Source organism: Macaca nemestrina, chromosome 3, assembly GCF_043159975.1.
Source record: "Macaca nemestrina isolate mMacNem1 chromosome 3, mMacNem.hap1, whole genome shotgun sequence".
Lineage (NCBI taxonomy): Eukaryota > Metazoa > Chordata > Mammalia > Primates > Cercopithecidae > Macaca > Macaca nemestrina.
Genome location: NC_092127.1, coordinates 49,726,233 through 49,744,637, shown reverse-complemented (window position 1 = coordinate 49,744,637; position 18,405 = coordinate 49,726,233). Strand labels below are relative to the sequence as shown.

General features: G+C 42.6%; 2 protein-coding genes across 11 annotated transcripts in view; one reads left to right on the top strand and one right to left on the bottom strand.

Moving 5' to 3' along the window:
- LOC105493275 (microsomal glutathione S-transferase 2) overlaps positions 1-18,405 on the top strand; it is a 54,497-nt gene that overhangs the window by 27,251 nt on the left and 8,841 nt on the right. Inside the window, exons 4-6 of one of the 7 annotated variants that reach the window (XR_011620956.1) lie at positions 6,181-6,262; positions 6,741-6,921; positions 8,358-8,448. Coding sequence is in view for 5 of the 7 variants with exons in the window: in XM_011760801.3 (XP_011759103.1) it covers positions 6,181-6,262; positions 6,741-6,873 (215 nt within the window). In the remaining 2 variants the exon portion in view is untranslated. The other 6 variants (XR_011620955.1, XM_011760801.3, XM_011760800.3 and 3 more) reach the window with 6 other exon arrangements.
- The window catches only part of LOC105493274 (mastermind like transcriptional coactivator 3), a 436,328-nt gene continuing 431,936 nt past the window's right edge, over positions 14,014-18,405 (bottom strand). For all 4 annotated transcript variants that reach the window (XM_011760794.2, XM_011760797.3, XM_071093013.1 and 1 more), the window contains exon 5: positions 14,014-16,960. In XM_011760794.2, coding sequence (XP_011759096.2) covers positions 15,960-16,960 — 1,001 coding nt within the window. In that variant the 3' untranslated portion in view covers positions 14,014-15,959. The remainder of the gene's footprint in view (positions 16,961-18,405) is intronic.

Genomic DNA, 18,405 nt, shown 5'->3' with positions numbered 1-18,405 from the left:
GCAGATATGCAACTACATAGCTACCAATCCTGGAGACTAAACAAAATAAACAGTGTGTGCGTCAGAGTGCTATATTGCAGATATATGAACTTTGGCTTCATTCTAATTTAATTCAATAATGAAAAAAATATTGAGACAAACAATATGCTAGATATTCAAGGATGAAAATGACATGAGCTTTGTCTTCAAATCTAATAATCTACAGTTGACTCTTGAACAATGGAGGGGTTGGGGCGCTGACCCCCTGCCCCACACACACATAGTAGAAAATCTGCATATCACTTTTGATTCCCCAAAACTTAACTACTAATATCCTATTGGTCTGGAAGCCTTACTGAGTACAGTCTACTAATAAATATTTTCCATGTTTTATGTATCATATACTGTATTCTTACAATAAAGCATGCTAGAGAAAAGAAAATGTTATTAAAATCATAAGGAAGAGCAAATATTTACTATTTATTAAGTGGAAGTGGACCATCATAAAGTCTTCATCCTCATAATTTTCACGTTGAGTAACCTGAGGAAGAGGAAGAAGAGGGGTTGGTTTTGCTGCCTCAAGGGTGGCAGAATCAGAAAAGGTGAAGGAGGTAGAAGGGGAGACAGAATTGGCAGGCGCAGTAGGTATAAATTTATAGACCTATTTCTGACGTTTTTGCTTTTTTCTCTAAAAATGTTTCTATATAGTACCAATCCTTCTTCCACTGTTGCCTTTAGTTTCAGTGCTTGTATCATAGAAGGGTCCATGTCATAAAAGAAGTAAAAAAGCAGACTTGAATCATCAGAACCCTTCTGCCAGATTGTCTAATGTCAATTTGTTTTCTGGTACTGCCTCTTCTGTCTTCTTCCTTATCATCTGGCAGTGGTTCAGAGCACTCGTCTCTACCAGGTCATCTTCTGTTAATTCATCTGGCGTGGTGTCTATTAGCTCTTGAATTTCTCCAAGATTCATATCTTGAGACCCTTTATCCCCTCACATTCTTTGCCACAGCCACTATCTCTTTCATGATTTCCTTGATTGGCTCTGTTGTAAATCCTGTGAATGTCATGCACAACGTCTGTACGCAGTGTTCTTCAGCAGGAATTTATTGTTTCAGGTTTGATGGCTTTCACAACCTTCCTATAACAATGCTAGCATCTTCAATGGTGTAATCCTTCTAGGCATTCATAATGCTTTTTCTATCAGGGTTCTCTTCCATAACATTGACAATCATTCCCATAGAGTACCTTGTATCATGAGCCTTAAAGGTCCTGATAACCCCCTGATTTAGAGGCTGAATTAAAGATGTTGTATTTGGGGGCAAGTAGACTACTTTTATGCCTTCTGCGTTGAACTCACGGGTTTCTGGGTGGTCAGGGACATTGTCCAATATCAAAAGAATGTTAGAAGGTAATTCCATCCTGACTTCAGGGACAAAGCATTCATAGAACCAATCCAGAGAAGAGGTTCTTGTTGTCCAAGCTTTTTTTTTTTTTTTGTACAACCAAATGACTGGCAGGTGCTGTTTATCTTTTTCCTTCAAGGCTCAAGGGGTTAGCAACTTTATAGATAAGGACAATCCTGAGTATAAACCTGACTGCATTTACACAAAACAGTAGAGTTAGCCTATCCCTTCCTGTCTTAAATCCTGGAGCTTGCTTCTCTTCTTTACTAATAAATGTCCTTTGTGACTTTTTTTTTTTTTTTAAATCCCCAGGATAGGGCACTTTTGTTTGCATTAAAAACCTGTTCAGGCAGATATCCTTTCTCCTCAATGATTTTAATGGTGCCTGGGAACTCATGTATTGCTTCTTGGTTGGTAGAAGCTGCTTCTCCTGTTATCTTGATATTTTGAAAGCTAAACTTCTTTCTAAAATTATCAAACCATCCTTTGCTGGCATTAAATCCTTCAGCTTTAGATCCTTCATCTTCCTTTTGCTTAAAATTGTCATATAAGGATTTTGCTTTTTTGCAAATCCTATTAGAGTCTACAAGTATGTGTTTCTTATAGCAATCCTGCCCCCACATAAAAGCTGCATTTCAGTATGAGATAAAAAGATATTTTGGAAAAAGTGCAAGGTTTTTCCCCCTGCTGGTATAGCTGCAAGTGACAGCTTTACAAATCACCTTTTCTTTCTGTTTTCTTTTCTTATCTTTTCCTTTTTCTTTTCTTCATTTTGTTTTTTTCCACTGGTCCTTGCACTGAATTCATTTATCTTGCAGTGGTGGTCAACCATAGCTCACAGCTGCAGACCTCAATCTATGACACATATTAAGTCATTCAATTTTTTCTTGTAATATCATGACTTTTCTCTGCTTTTTGGGAGCACTTTCAGCACCACTAGTAGCAATCTGTATGAGTCTCATGGCATTATTCAAGGTTTATGGTATTGCACTAAACATTGATGAAAATAGGCAAAAACCCTGAGAGATCACTTTTTACTGAGATATGCAATTTGCTGGAGAGAAGAACTGCTCAGGTGGAGATGATTAGCATCACCTTTTAAGCAGATACTTGGCAACACTTGAGCTCACTGCAATAGCAACAGGAGGTGGCTACAAAATATTTATAGTAGCACAGTATTACTATAGTTAATTTTATGCAGTTATGATTTAATACTGCATCTTTACATTTGTTTACATTTCTCTCAACTACAAATGGCACCATGTATTATGGTCTGTGTTTGTAGGCTTTGATAAATTTTAACTTTGTACAAAATTCATATATATATCTATATAGGCTTTCTGCTGAATATTTTTAAAAACTTGTGTATATTTTATGATAGTAAATGATAAAATAGACCAGTATCTACATCTGTTTTATGCATTGGTGACCTACCTTTTTCCTAATTTTTCAGTATTTCTGGGCTATGTGGGTCATTTGTGAGTTTTGTCAAATTGTCACAAATCTCCAAAATGTTTTCCAATATATTTATGTGTTTATTTTTGTAAACCCACCTCCTGCACAATCCAATATATTTATTGGAAAATATCCGTGTATAAATGGACCTGTGCAGTTCAAACCCATGTTGTTCAAGGGTCATCTATAATTCTAATTAATTGAAGGAAGAGAACACAGAATGAAAAATTCACATTAATAATTATAGCTGGCCAGGCCCAGCAGCTTATGTCTGTAATCCCAGCAATTTGGGAGGCTAAAGTGGAGGGATTGCTTGAGGCCAGAAATTCAAGACCAGCCTGGGCAACAAAGGAGACCCTGTGTCTACAAAATTTTAATTAAAAAACTATCTGGGCACACATGTAGTCCCAGCTACTTGGGAGGCTGAGGTGGGAGGAGCTCTCAAGCCCAAGAGTTTCAGGCTGCAGTGAATCATGATAGCGCCACTGCATTCCAGCATGGGTGACAGAGTGAGACCCTGTCTCAAAAAGAAAATAATAATAATTGTCATTGTGGCTATTATTTATTGAGCCCTTATTATGTACCAGGTACTGGTTTATTTATTTATTTTTTTTGAGACGGAGTCTGGCTCTGTCGCCCAGGCTGGAGTGCAGTGGCGCCATCTCGGCTCATCGCAAGCTCCGCCTCCCGGGTTCACGCCATTCTCCTGCCTCAGCCTCCCAAGTAGCCAGGACTACAGGCACCTGCCACCATGCCCGGGTAACTTTTTGTATTTTTAGTAGAGACGGGGTTTCCCTGTGTTAGCTGGGATGGTCTCAATCTCCTGACCTCATGATCTGTCCGCCTCGGCCTCCCAAAGTGCTGGGATTACAGGCGTGAGCCACCGCTCCAGGCTGCCGGGTAGTGTTTTTAAGTGTTATGCATACATTGTCCCATGCGTCAGATTTACAGGATTTAAAGCCTTCATATGAGGGAGGGTCTATAATTAATTTCTACCTTACAGATGAGGAAGCTGAGGTACAGAGATGTTAATTAATTTTTCCAACTTGACATTCACCAATGTGGGGAAATTTTTCCTTTCAAGTGCAGAGCCGGGTCTGTAGGCATTTGTGCCGACAACCCATGCACCTTTTCTTAAAGGTCTCCAAGTATGTAGTGCTGCCGTTTGTATGTAGCGACTCTACAAACACCCACTTTCTGTTTGACTGGGATATCCTTGGTGAGCTGAGGGCTTTCTCTAAACTTGGCTTCTGCGTTTAACAGTGAGGCAGACCAGCCCCTGCTACCTTCGTTGGAGAAATTCAATCCCCTTTTTCTGGTAACTTTCACTGTCTCATTTTGGTCTATACTTGATTGCCAAGATTTAAATAAACCAAAATCCAGCTGCTTTCAAAGGCAACCCCATCACTGTCTTCCTTATAGTTTTTACTGTGAACTGAGGAATTTCAGGTACAATGTCCTTTAGAGAAAGACTTCTTCACTTTATTCCAACTCATATTTGTGTCGCTTAAGGGCATGAATGAAACCGCTGTTCCTTGTCACGTAAGAGCACATTAACAACTAATAAGAAAAGCGCCTTTTGGTAATGGGACTCTGTCTCTGCCATTTGACCCTTTGGATTTCTCTGTGATAGGCTGAATGAGGCAGAATGCCTGTCAGAAAGGATTTCTTGAATATCTTGTCAGAAATTTCTTTTCATTCTTTCTCATCCAAAGTCAGTCACCTACTAACTGTTGCTGAACTGTTCTCATTGGCTTTCTGGGAGTAACTCCCTAGACAGGGAGTCTCAAAACTGAGAACCATGTTCAGAACTCTTCGGCTTCCTCAGACCCTGGGAAGGGTCTACCAGCTCTTCCTTCCCAGATCTTTGCTTGGTCCCCTTGTTCCTGTTCTCTGGCCCCAAACAGATGTCATCCCCTCCAGAGGCCTTCCTTTACCCCATTTTGGCAGCCTCCTCCACTTCCTCTCTCTCCCATGTCTCTTCATTTCTTTCACAGCACTTTCAAGTTTACACTTTTCTTCTCATTTTTGTCTTTGTTGTCTGTCTTTGCTGAGAGAATGTGTGCTCTATGAAGTCAGGGAGCTTGTATCTTTTTCACTGCCAACCTCAATCCTTAAAGTAATACCTGGTTTATGGTAGATATGGGGCTGGGCATGGTGGCTCACACCTGTAATCCCAGCACTTTGGGAGGCCAAGACAGGAGGATGGCTTGAGCCCAGGAGTTCAAGACCAGCCTGGGCAGCATAGGGAGGCCTTTTCTCTACAAATAAAATTTAAAAATTGGCCAGGCCTGGTGGCATACACCTGTGGTCCCAGCTACTTAGGAGGCTGAGGTGGGAGGATTGCATGAGCCCAGGAGGTCAAGGCTGTACTGCGCCCTGATCATGCCACACATTCCTGCCTGGGTGACAGAGCAAGACCCTATCTCAAGAAAAAAAAAAAGTGCGGCCAAGTAAAATAATAAATTTAATCTAGCATATCACAGTCCCACACACAGACTCCAAATGTTTACAACAGGGCTCTGGCAACTTGCATCTGTGAGGTGCTGAGGAAGGGAATGGAGCCCTAACATAGAGAAGACAATGATATGTTTCACTGGATGCGATGATAGAACATCATAGTACTGTATTTCATGTTTCTTTTTCAGACAAATTTTATATGTAATAAAATGCATAAATCTTCAATGAATTTTAAGAAGTACACACACCTGTGTGGTTCAAATCTCTATAAAGATCTAGAACATGGCAACCACCCAGAAAGTGTCCTCCTGCTTCTCCCAGTCAGTCCGCATTCTCACTCCCAGATGCAAGCACTTCTGATTGTTTCATCGTTTAGTTTTGTCCATTCTAGAACTTCATATAATTGGAATCGTATAGTATGTAGCCTGTGTAATGCTTCATTCACTCAGCATTGTTGTGTTGCATAGATCTGTTTGTTTTCATTGCTGAGTAGCATTCCATTGAATAGACTCTATAACAGCTTGGTTATCCATTCTCCTGTTGATAGACTTCTGGGCTATTTCCAGTTTTTGGCTATTATGAATAAAGCTGCAATGAACATTCTTACACAAGTCCTTTTGTGAACACATGCTTTCATTTCTCTTGGATAAATACGTAGGGATGAGATTGCTGAGTCAAATGTTATGTTCGATTTTATAAGAAACTACCAGAACTTTTCCCAAAGTGGCTGTACTATTTTGTATTCCTGCCAGTGATGTATTCTGAATATAAGTATTTTGTCCGATATGTGTTTTGTGAATATTTTCTCGGTCTTCATACAACATCTTAAGAGACTGCTGTTGTCTTTTGTGCCTTTTCTTTTTTCCCACCCCCTCTATAGTTTTTGCTACTTGTCTGGGTCTGATGTACATATATGGCCGTCACCTATACTTCTGGGGATATTCAGAAGCTGCTAAAAAACGGTAAGGAGAACCCACTAATTTTGTATTTATGCAAAAAGTAGCAGGATAAGGTCTGGGTCAGTTTCCTTCTCTTGAGAGATATTAACAGCACTGCGAGTTGTGGTGGCAAAAGTAATACATACTGTGCGAGGCCAAGTCTTGCCAGGCCATACACAATTAGGCATGAGATAGGACAATGCAAGTATAAAACTGTGCACTGAATGTGGACTCTAGTTCCTTGCAAAAATTTTGCCTCGTCTCCAGAAATTTACCAAGGAAAAATCCTGCCTAGCCTTGATAATGCTTTGAATGTTCAAAGAAACCAAGTGATCTGTATGGTTAGGCATTCCCTTTAATTTATGTGATGAGCCAAAATTTTCAAATTGCAAAAATATAGATGTTCTGGACAGTGTCAATGATAGGACAGCCTATTTCAGGACTCTCAGCTTCCTTATTACAACCCAGTTTGTCACTTTTCTCTTTCATGTCCACCCTGCAGGATCACTGGTTTCCGACTGAGTCTGGGGATTTTGGCCTTGTTGACCCTCCTAGGTGCCCTGGGAATTGCAAACAGCTTTCTGGATGAATATCTGGACCTCAATATTGCCAAGAAACTGAGGCGGCAATTCTAACTTTTTCTCTTCCCTTTAATGCTTGCAGAAGCTGTTCCCAACATGAAGGTAATTTGGTATCATTTGTTAAATAAAAATAAATAAAGTCTTTATTCTGTTTTTCTTGAAATGGCTTTGTAGAAACACACCCTTTAGAGCATACATTTCCTGTTTAAGAATTGAAATTTGCTTGGGGTAGGTACATCCATATCATCAGTGGAAGTGTGTTGTGCCCTAGTTTTAGAAATGCATGCTGAAGTCATGACCGGTTGTGTGGGGACAGAGCAGCCTGACCCGTGTGCTGCCCTTTCTGAGGACTACTGACGTAACCTGCCACTCTGCTTCTCTCTTGATGGAAAGTTTCAGACAGAAGCTGATAAGGCAGCTGAGCCCTTTCATTGGTTATAGGAAAACAACAGATAGGAAGGCATGTAGGGGACATCAGGCAAACACATAGAGTAGCCAGAGAAGGGAGTCATCAACTGATAGCACAAAACAAAACAGGTTATAAAAGGCCGGGCGCGGTGGCTCACACCTGTAATCCCAACACTTTGAGAGGCCAAGGAGGGCGAATCATGAGGTGAGGAGATTGAGACCATCCTGGCTAACACGGTGAAACCCTGTCTCTACTAAAAATACAAAAAACTAGCTGGGCGTGGTGGTGGGTGCCTGTAGTCGCAGCTACTCGGGAGGCTGAGGCAGGAGAATGGCGTGAACTTGGGAGGCGGAGCTTGCAGTGAACCAAGATCGCCCTACTGCACTCCAGCCTGGGCGACACAGCAAGACTGTGTCTCAAACAAACAAACAAAAAAAAGGTTATCAAAATGTACTTTATAAAGTAAAAAGTGTTTCCAAGCCAAAAGAGCTTGCTGCCGGATGACCATACTGCAAAACCAGGTTTTTGAGAAAAGAAAAAAATTTAATTTTAAAAAAGAGATGGTCTTGCTGTCACCCAGGTTGGAGCCTCCAACACATGGGCTCAAGCAGGCCTCCTGCTTCAGCCTCCAGTGCTGGGATTCAGGTGTAAGCCACTCTGCCCAGCCAACAAAAGCTTTATATTGCAAGTCAACTCACAGGGAGATAGGAGTCAAGCTCAAATCTGTCTCCCTCTGCTGGCTTCCAAGCAGTATTTTTATTAGAAAATGTCAGGGGGTAAATTCTGAGATTAGTAGGTGATTGGTTGAAAGAAAGGGGAGGTCTGGAAAGTCTTTGGGCATGTCCAGTTATTTATTTATGCTGCCTCAGGGGTAGCATGTGCAGATTCCAGGGGAGTTAATATGAAATGTCGTGGAAATTCAAGCTGTGACATCAGCAAGCTTGTTCTGTGCAGACTCCAGTTAGCCATCTTGGTTCCAACGGATTTCAGCCATTTTTTTCTTTTTCTTTTAATCTCATAAGCTGAGAGAGTTTCAGTGTTTCCGTAAGTTATTTCTTTTCTTATCTGCCATCCTCCAAACTCAAGAATTTCCTTTAGTCATTGGTTTCTTTAACTCTTTGAGGCACAGTTTCAAGAGGAAGAAGAGAAAATGGATATCATTTCAAGGAATTGCCCAGGGACCAGTGCGAAGAGGATATTCTTTCTCTTGGCGGAGGAAGGTGGGTCATGCTCACGACTTTAGAACCTGGGTTGGGTTCTGCTGTACGCCCTGTGTCATGTGGGGTTTGGAGGGTGTTATGGAAAATACAGCAGAACCCCCAAAGCTGTTCTGACCCTGATGTGCAGTCATTGTCTGGCACAATGCAGATGACTTTTCCTCATTTTCTTCATCTGTAAAATGAGAACGATTCTACCTCACAGCTTTCAAAGAAAGGGTAAAATGAATTGTGAGCATATATAACACATTTTGACATCAGGAAAAGGGCCCTCTGTCAATTTTCCAAAGAAAATTGGACAGCCTTGAGTCTGGTGTGGGCATCTTCAAAAGTTGTTTATTGTACTTTTCTTTTTTTGTGGATGCAATAGAAGTTAAAAAGGCCAGGAATAATATTAACAGAAAAAGAAAGACAGACACTTAAATACAAGTGTTCCCATAATACATAACCTCCTGCATCCCAAATAGCAGTACAGTATTAAATACCCCAAAGCACACTGAGAATATACTGGTCTGGGTGTGGACATATTTGCATACTCAGGTTCCCCTACTCACTGGCCATTTGAATTTGGACAAGGCACCCCATCAGTAGGAGGTTGTGAAGCAAAGAAGTGAAGATTCCAGAACCAGACCACCCTATCTTGTCCTATCACTTGCTGGCTGTGCTACCCCAGCACTTTGTAGCTCTCTGCCTTGGTTTTCTTTTAGGTAAAATAGGGAAAATACGCTAAAAAGCTATGATTCTATGGCCTTTTTACTTAATATTCTGATAAATTATGGTTGTGACTTGGATTGTGACATTTTAATTGTTTTATACATTGAGACCAATGAAGGATGAGAATGCAAATTTTTGATACTAAGGCATAATTACTTCATAACCATGTCCTTTGCAAGTTGTAAAGAAACTTTCCAAATCTTACAATTGAAGATTTTTAAACAATTTCTGTTTTGCACTTAAATTGGCTCTGGGCAGGGTAAAACACACACACACACACACACACACACACACACACACACACACACACAGAATTTGGTTAAACATGTGGAAATAGACAATGGCTGTAGCAGACTATTAAGGCCTTGTCACTTTAAACATTCAAATGATAGATTTTCCTTTGTTCTAATTGCGCTGTCACCAGGCAACCTTTTGATTATTTTCATTCCTATTAGATTTGGCTACAGGGAGCAACCATTTCTGCTCACAGAGATGTGGGTTTCTGATCAGTTTGACAATTACATGTACATTTTTTGTATATTACTAAATTGATCAATTTTACTTTTAGAAATCAGATTCGTTGCCTTAAAAAGTCAATGTCAGGAAGTGGGGGATAGAGAAGAACTTTTCTGCATTGAGAGTCTTAAGGGGCATAAAAACCAAATGGCAATGTGAGATCCTTGTTCAAATTCTGGTTGGAAAAAAACAACTATGGGCCGGGCGTGGTGGCTCATGCCTGTAATCCCAGCACTTTGGGAGGCCGAAGCGGGTGGATCACCTGAGGTCAAGAGTTTGAGACCAGCCTGACCAACATGAAGAAACCCTAGCACTACTAAAAATACAAAATTAGCCGAGCGTGGTGGCGCGCACCTGTAATCCCAGCTACTCTGGAGGCTGAGGCAAGAGAATCGCTTGAACCCAGGAGGTGGATGTTGTGGTGAGCCGAGATCTCCCACTGCACTCCTCCAGCCTAGGCAACAAGAGCAAAACTGTCTTAAAAAAAAAAAAAAAAGAAAAAAAAAGAAAAAAACATCTATGGATGACCTTTGTGAGACAATGGAAACAATTTAAGCATAGAATATGGATAGATGATATTAGGGAATTAATGTTAATTGTTAGGTGTGATAATTATATTGTGGCTAGAGAAGAGAATACATACCCTCATTCTCTGGAGCTGTGTCCCGAGGCATTAAGGGGTAAAGTGGTTGGATGTACTTTGAAATGGTTCTGCAGAATATACACATGAAGCATTTATGGCAAAGTGTTAACAATTACATCTAGTTGATAAGTATATAGGTATTTGTTGTATTATTTTTTCTACTTTCTTGGTTGTTTAAAAATGTTTATAATAAAAAGTTAAAGAATCTGAAGAGAAGTTAAAACCTAAAATCATATTCTTGGTAGCCCTAAAGATTTTCTGTGTTGAGCATTGTTAAGAGATCCAGTGATGGATCCATGGTCATCCATGCTGGCCTAGCAGCTGTCCTAGGTGTGGCAGAGACACCTGGGCCCCACATGTGTGAGAGCTGCAGTAATTACCTCCCCCTGTTGCATGAAATGAGGCATGTGTCTGTGGCAACTACTCCAGAGGACACTAGTGGAGGAATTTAATGTCCTTAGTACTTAAAAGAGAATTGAGGAGAAAACCGAATTCACAAAAAGAGGAAAAAAATCAAAAAGAAAATAAAAATGTAAAGACTAGTGACCCAAAGCAGTAGCTCTGCTCCATTTTCAGGTAATTTTTCCTGTCCCATTTTTCTTTTAGGGGTTGGAGGTGGGTGGGGTATGGCCAAAAAAGTCATTAATAAAGAAAATCAGGTCATTTGATGTTCACCCTTTTTCTCCAGACACACTCTTCCTTGAAAAGAATGGTCAGAGGCAGAAACAGCTCATTGAATGCTGTGGAATGTTCCTTAATCACCAATAAAATACATCTTTCCTCACTGGGGGCAGATGTCTAGTGACTTTCTAGAAAAATGTTTATTCTCTCCTCTTTCTTCCCCCATCACCACACTTACTGCACTAGGATTTTATAAAGGTCAGTAAGAAAACATGTAAGAACTGATTTGAAAAGAGAAAGGTATTCCATTCATCCAGTGCCAAACGAGTATAAGTAAAAATATGTGGCTTGAAGTGATTGGAACTAGGAGTAATCAACTCTTCTCAGAGCTTCACGTTTTTACTTCTAGTGTCAGTGTCCCCGTGCCCTCCCTCCACCCCAGAATCAGTTCATTTTCTATCCCATGTTTTCTGGGAGAGTTGCAAGCCCATATCAAAAGAACAAAGCCCAGTGCCACACTGTTTCCTACATGGGGTTATTTGCCAACCCGTCTGGAACCATAACCCACTAAGGGGAGTGATGGCCTCTTCTTCCATAATTAAATTGTTTGTTTCTTTTGGTTTGTGTATAGTAAAACTTACCTTTGTTTTGTACCTATTTTTGATGATGACTTTATCCTGTGGCCTACTTTTCCTCTTAACCCAGTTTTGAAACATGTTGTGATACTAAGCTTTTTAAAGTTTGATGAGTCTTAGGTCATTTCCTCGAAGTGGAGAGGTGGATTCACATCTATGTGATTTATTAACAAAGGGCTCTCAAGAGGTGAAAAAGGGAGTGGGGGAAACAGGACAGAGAAGGGGGAAAAACCAAAATAGGGGGCTCCTTTATTTTTCCCTTTTTTTTTGGTTTTGTTTTGAGACAGGGTCTCTCTCTGTCACCCCGGCTGGAGTGCAGTGGCATGATCACAGCTCACTGCAGCCTCGACTTCCTGGTTCAGGTGATTCTCCACCTCAGCTTCCTGAGTAGCTGGGACTACAGGAACGCATCACCATGACCGGCTGTTTTGTATTTTTTTTTCCATAGAGATGGGGTTTTGCCATGTTGCCCAGGCTGGTCTCAGACTGTTACAGGACAGAAATAGGTTACAGGAAGGGGTCCCAATCCAGAGCCCAAGAGAGGGTTCTTGGATCTCATGCAAGAAAGAATTCAGGGTGAGTGCTCAGTGCAAAGTGAAAGTAAGTTTATTAAGAAAGCAAAGGAATAAAGGAATGACTACTCCATAGACAAAGCAGCCCCGAGGGCTGCTTGTTGCCCATTTTTATGGTTATTTCTTGATGATATGCTAAACAAGGGGTGGATTATTCATGCCTCCCCTTTTTAGACCACATAGGGTAACTTCCTTACCTTGCCATGGCATTTGTAAACTGTCATGGCACTGGTGGGAGTGTAGCAGTGAGGAAGACCAGAGGTCACCCTCGTCTCTATTTTGGTTTTGGTGGGCTTTGGCTGGCTCCTTTACTGCAACCTGTTATATCAGCAAGGTCTTTGTGCCCTGTATTTTGTGCTGAACGCCTATCTCATCCTGTGACTTAGAATGCCTTAACCGTCTGGGAATGCAGCCCAGTAGGTTTCAGTCTCATTTTACCCAGCTCCTATTTAACATGGAGTTGCTCTGGTTCACATGCCTCTGAAAACTCCTGGGCCCAAGTGATCCGCTTGCCTTGCCCTCCCAAAGTGTGCTGGTGGGATTACAGGTGTGAGCCATAGTGCCCGGCCTGCGGGGCACCTTTAAACCAAGTCCCAGCCTTTGCCTGATCTTGCAGTAGAGCTCTGGAGCAAAATTATATCTGACTTTGTTCAGACAAGTTAACTGGGCTTTTATACTCCTGCACCAGTGAGTCACTGGCTAAAGTCAATCCAGAGGGATATAAACTTCTAAGCACTTTCAATTCTGTGGGTGGGTGCAGGTGAAGCCAGGCCATGGCTTTGAGATGCAAAGTGGCCTGGTAGGAGTGGGGTGGTGCAGGCTGTTTACTGACAGTGCTCACTAAAGTAGAACGAGAACCTTTATTACTTCCCCTCAATCTATTCCGATTTTTCTTTTTTTGATAAAAATATTTATTTTTCCAGTGGAGCCTCCCTACCTCCAGATGAACCAGTTGGAAATGGAACTGTTGTGGTACTGAATCTACAAATGGATTGCACTATGTTCCATGCAAAGTTGACTTTCCTCCCTTCCCTTTGCCACATCCTTCAGAGTGCGACAGTAAATTTAGAAAGTATCAGTTGAGAAGTTGAATGCAAAGGCTGGGAATGATAGATCTCTCCCATTAAATAAATATTTAAAGAATGATATCAAAATTTTGAGAAAAGAACTGCAGTTAATCAATTAAAACCCAGGAATAATGTCTGCTTAATTAAGTTTGGAGATCCAGTGAGGATCTTAAAAAACTATACTTTGGATTGATTCAGATAATCTTTTATTTTCATTTTTGTTTTCTTTAAAAGTGGTATGTCAACATCACTTCATTTCTACATTTCAGAGTTCTGTACATTTCTTAAAAGGAAATAAGCAATGCTCAATGTACAAAGTAAAAACAGAAAACTAGAAAAATCTGAATAAAATGGAGCAAGTTCCCATAGGTCATACAGTACAAATTAGTCATTAGATGTCATCTGAAGTGCAATACCACTGCTGTGATGATGAGTTAAGGAATGAAATAAAAATACTCTATTTTAAACAAACAGTATATATATATTTATATGTATATTTTTTACAGATAGTAGACCCAGTGATATCTGCAGTATTGTAAAAACTTATGTACAAATAACTTTTTTTAGACATTACATATACATCAGCACCGTAGTAAAAACAAAACCAAAACAAAACCACCGTATTCAAATCTATCTCTCTATTAGTTGGTCCTAGTACTGAGCATTTGGAGGAAGCTTTTAAAAGATAATGGAGCCCCCACCCCTGTCCCACTTCCATTAGCCACCTCCAGTTTCTCATCATTGCTTATTTATTTCCTGTACCTTTCAGGAAAAGGTAATTATGTTTTCTGTGTCTTCTCATTTGTTTGTTTGTTTTTTTTGGTTTCATCTCTTTCCACTCAGTTTCCCCAGTGGCATGAGTCCCCATGTGGGGAGTTCAGGGTCACTCTGCTGCCACCTCTTCGGAGAGGGCGCCCAGCCCCTGCCTGGACTTCTCACCCACCAGGCACCTCTGGCCTTACATCCTGCCCCTTGCTGAGCAGATCTACAACGCGGGGTACACTGAGAGCAAGTCAAAGGCAATGTTGCTCGCCACCTCCTCTCCTAAACCTCTCTGCTCCCAGCTTTCCATGGCAACTCGCCTTCTCAGGACTGAGTGTGGCCAGTCCAACCCCACAGGCTGCGATTCCTCTGTGGTGAGCTGCCTGGGAGTGCACAGGAGGCAGCCAGTGTCTAGGACGCGGAGGGAGGAGGGGACAGGAGAAAAGTACACACCACTCTCACTTAGGACAACACTGAAGCCAAAGGGCCTCCAAAAGGGGGATTGGGAGGGGAGGCAAGGAGCCTTGTTGATTCCTTCTAACAGATTTCGCTTAGGGCAGATGTGCATCAATGACAAAGAACAACTGTACAGGACTTTGGAAGAGGACTACTTTGCTCATATGAAAGAAACTACATCTCCTTTATATCCAAATTTGTAAGGTGGAGCAATTGCTTTTTTAGCTCCTTCACCTCTCAGGGATTTTATATTTATCTTTCCGATGAGTAGGGATGATGGGAAAGGTGGATTTTAGAGCATCACTCCCGGGATTTCGCCCAAAGGGAGCCTGAACCACTGACCTCCAGGCCACTCCTTCCCGGGGATATCAGACATATCAGATGTGGCTCACAAAAACCAATGCCCAAACATCAGAGCAGCCCTCTCAGTTCCAGGCAGAGATATTCATTCAACTCTACACATGTTAGAGAAAGAAGACTCCAGTGTTGCCTTTGCATTTCAGGCATTGTCTTAAGTTCTTCCTGCATTTATGTGGACTCTGCCCAAGGCTCCCTAAAGACATAAGCTTCACTTCTTGGATAGTCTGTAAGGAGAAGCGAGGGGAGCTGGTGTGGAGGCAAGGAGGAATAAAGGCAGGGCTGGAGACAGGCTCCAGGCTGGCAGACACACAGCGTCCAGTAGGGGTTTCTCTGCCCTGCGCCCGCCAGAAGTAGATGTGACCCACCTGGATGTTTTGTATTGGGCGCCAGTGGGCTCCAGCCCTACCTGGAGGGACTGCCACCAGGGGCACCAGCAGAGGGCAGACGCCCCAGGACTGCCGGATGGACCGTGCTCCAAACCTAGCCTGCTCTCCTTGTGACAGCGGAGCCTCTGCAATTCCTGAGGGTCATCATGGGGCAGGAGACAGACAGGCCTGTAGGATCTGTTGTTGTCTCCCTGTGACTATCTCGCTGTTCTTCGTGCCTGCCCTCCAAATTCAGTAGCATGTCTCGAAGCCTTACATCTCTTGGCACCCAGAGTTCAGTGCATTTCCAACCTGTGCACCTGGCCTGTGCAACCACCCAGCCTCTTCTGGGGGACTCTCTCTGGCCGAGGCTCTGTCTCTTTTGTGTCTCCAAAGCTGCTGTCTCCCGACCTGGGGCAGGAGGGTCTGAGGATACCTCTCTTGGGTAACAGTCCCTCTTGGCTGAAGTAGCTCCTGCTGGGCCAGGCGATCACAGGGCACGCTGAGGCTGAGCAGAGGGGCTCTGGCTGGCTTTGTCTTCCCACCTGCTCCTCTGGGTGTCTCCCTCTTTCGCAGCAGGGATCTGCGTGGCGTCTCATCTCGATTGCTGTGTGAAAATCAGGTGAAATGAGGCCCGGCGGGGCTGTGGATTGGCACCTGGATCTTCCACTGTCAGCCAGCTGCAGTTTTGCTCAGTTTACGTGGGTCAAAAAAACAAAAAACAAGGATGGGTCAACATCCTGTTTCTTTTTCACTTTTTAAGCTTTAACCACTCAAGTCATGGCTCTTGGGGCCTCTCTTGACTAGGGGTTACCAAACAATTCATCAAGCTCCTGCATCCACTCGTCCCCTGGCCCACCTTTGATGATGGAGTCCACAAGATCTGCACCATCCGGGAGGCCAGGGAAGGAAGCCCCAGCTCCGTCGCCACTGTAATTGTATGACACGTCCTGAGGGGCATTCCGCTCATAGGCTTGGCTCTGGCTGCTTGGAGCAAAGCCGCCACTGGGTATCTGCTGCTGTGCTGGGGGCTGGCTGAATGCTGGCATGCCCGGGACTCCCTGGCTCAGGCCAGACATGACCATTGGCCTCCCCTGGCTGGTGCCTTGCTGCCCCGGGAGCGATGGCATCATCTGCCGACTCATGGCAGCTGGGTTGAGGGTCCTCACTGTGCCCGTGTTAGCATCCACGACTGACTGGCTCAGTCCCTGTGGGAAGTGCTGCTTGGTCAGTCTCGGCTGCCCAGCTTGAAGAGGGTAGCTGGCGCCATTGTTGAATGGTCCCAAGTCTCCACTAGTCCTCCCAGGCATGCCCTGCAAGCTCCTCTGTTGCCAGCTTTGTGCTCCTTGCTGGACTGTTCCCATAAGGCTCTGCAGCCTTGGAGGGGCTTGGGGCCTAGGCAAGGCCTGGCCTACTGGCCCTTTCATCTGCGGATGTTGCTGGGTAATGGCTGAGTTCACCAGCATGCTCTGACCAAAGCCACTCACCATTCCAACCCCCTGCCCAGAGGCAGGTTGCCTCGGTCCCTGGGCTTGATTATGTGTGATGCTCATGCCACTTTGGTTTGGGTGCTGCAACATTTGGGTCATGCCTGTGCTCATACTGTACATTCCTGGTTGGCTGGTAGGCGTGGTGCTGTAAGGGGCCAGTCCCATCTCTGACTGCGCAGCTGCAGTGGCCATCGTCCCAGGGTTCTGGGAGGGTCCTATTCCCATCATGCCTGCGTTCTGTGCCATCAGCCGTGACGTTCGCATGCTCTGGAGGGCTGCTTGGCTTCTTACGGCTGCTATATCCTGGGGAGAACCTGCAGTGAAAAAGAGGACACATACCACTCACTCTTTTCCATAAGCAATATACTGCAACAAGATGTTGGAATTTTCTTTGGGAATGACAAAATTCCTTTATATGAAAGGATCTAAAGAAAAACAAAAAACAAAAAAAGAAAAGATCTACTCTGATAATCTCTAATAAAAATGATTATTTTTCTGATTATAACATGCTGATTGTGAAAAATTTGGAAGTATTAAGAAACATAGAGCAAAAATTAAAGTTACCTGAAATCCCACTATTCAGAGATGATCATTCCTATTCTTTTATTTGTATATAAATAGACACCCACAAAAATTGGGATTGTACTGTGCATGTGTTTTTGTAGCTGACTTGTCCACTAAACAGATCCTGATGTTATTCTTGTTTGTACTTCAGAAGCAAATTATTTTGTACTCTTATAGGTATGACATCATCCTCAACCAATAAGATACTATTTTCTTTGGTGGTGAGAGAGAATTCACCTCTGGGGCTAAATTAGAAAGAAATGGCTGATCACTTTGTATTTTCTATTCGTACAGTGGAACATGGTTCAGTAGAGAATACTATCAATAAAGACCATTAGACTAATTTCCCTTAAGACTTGAGTAGGATTTGAGAGGTTAAAGGCCATTGCTTCTGCTAAGCAGCTATTTTGACAGATAGGACATTTTTTGGATCCACTCTGTAGATTTCAACATGCTCCAGATTCTCTGAATCATAACATGTCATTGCAAACTGGCCAGCTTCCTGAGCTAGAAAAAGAAATCATCCTGCTACGTGCGACTTGGCCATAAACTTTATGCATTTCTTTTTTTTTTTTTAATTTTTTTAAAAATTATACTTTAAGTTCTAGGGTACATGTGCACAACGTGCAGGTTTGTTACATATGTATACTTGTGCCATGTTGGTGTGCTGCACCCAACTTTATGCATTTCTACAGCAAAGTCCATTCCTTCAAATCGGCAACGACTATTTCTCTCAGCAAATTGCTAACACAGTTTTAATAATGCTGTTTAAAAGGTGGCCAGAGTGTCCACACCAAGTCATTCAACCTTAATTAGGCATTTGAGTGAGTCATTCTTTACATGTTACCAGGAAATTTCCAAACAGCCAAGAGAATGGAAATGTCACCGGTAGAACACCAGTCAATGTTGCAAAGGGCTAGGAGGTGCACAAAAATGGATTTTTCTATGTTCCTGCTAATGACTGAGTCTATAAGAAGAAGAAAAATAGTTTTTTTCCTGGACATTTGAAGAAGATGCAGCATGGGAGCCAATCAATATTCTAAGCAAATTTAATCCCACCTGGAACTGTGATGAGAAACCAGATGAGAATAGTCTAACCTTGTTAAACCTGGCACCCTGGCAGATAACTGAAGCATGTTTTTGTCTTCCTGATGTGGCTATTGATTTCTGGGCTGAAAATATGTCTCCATATTTT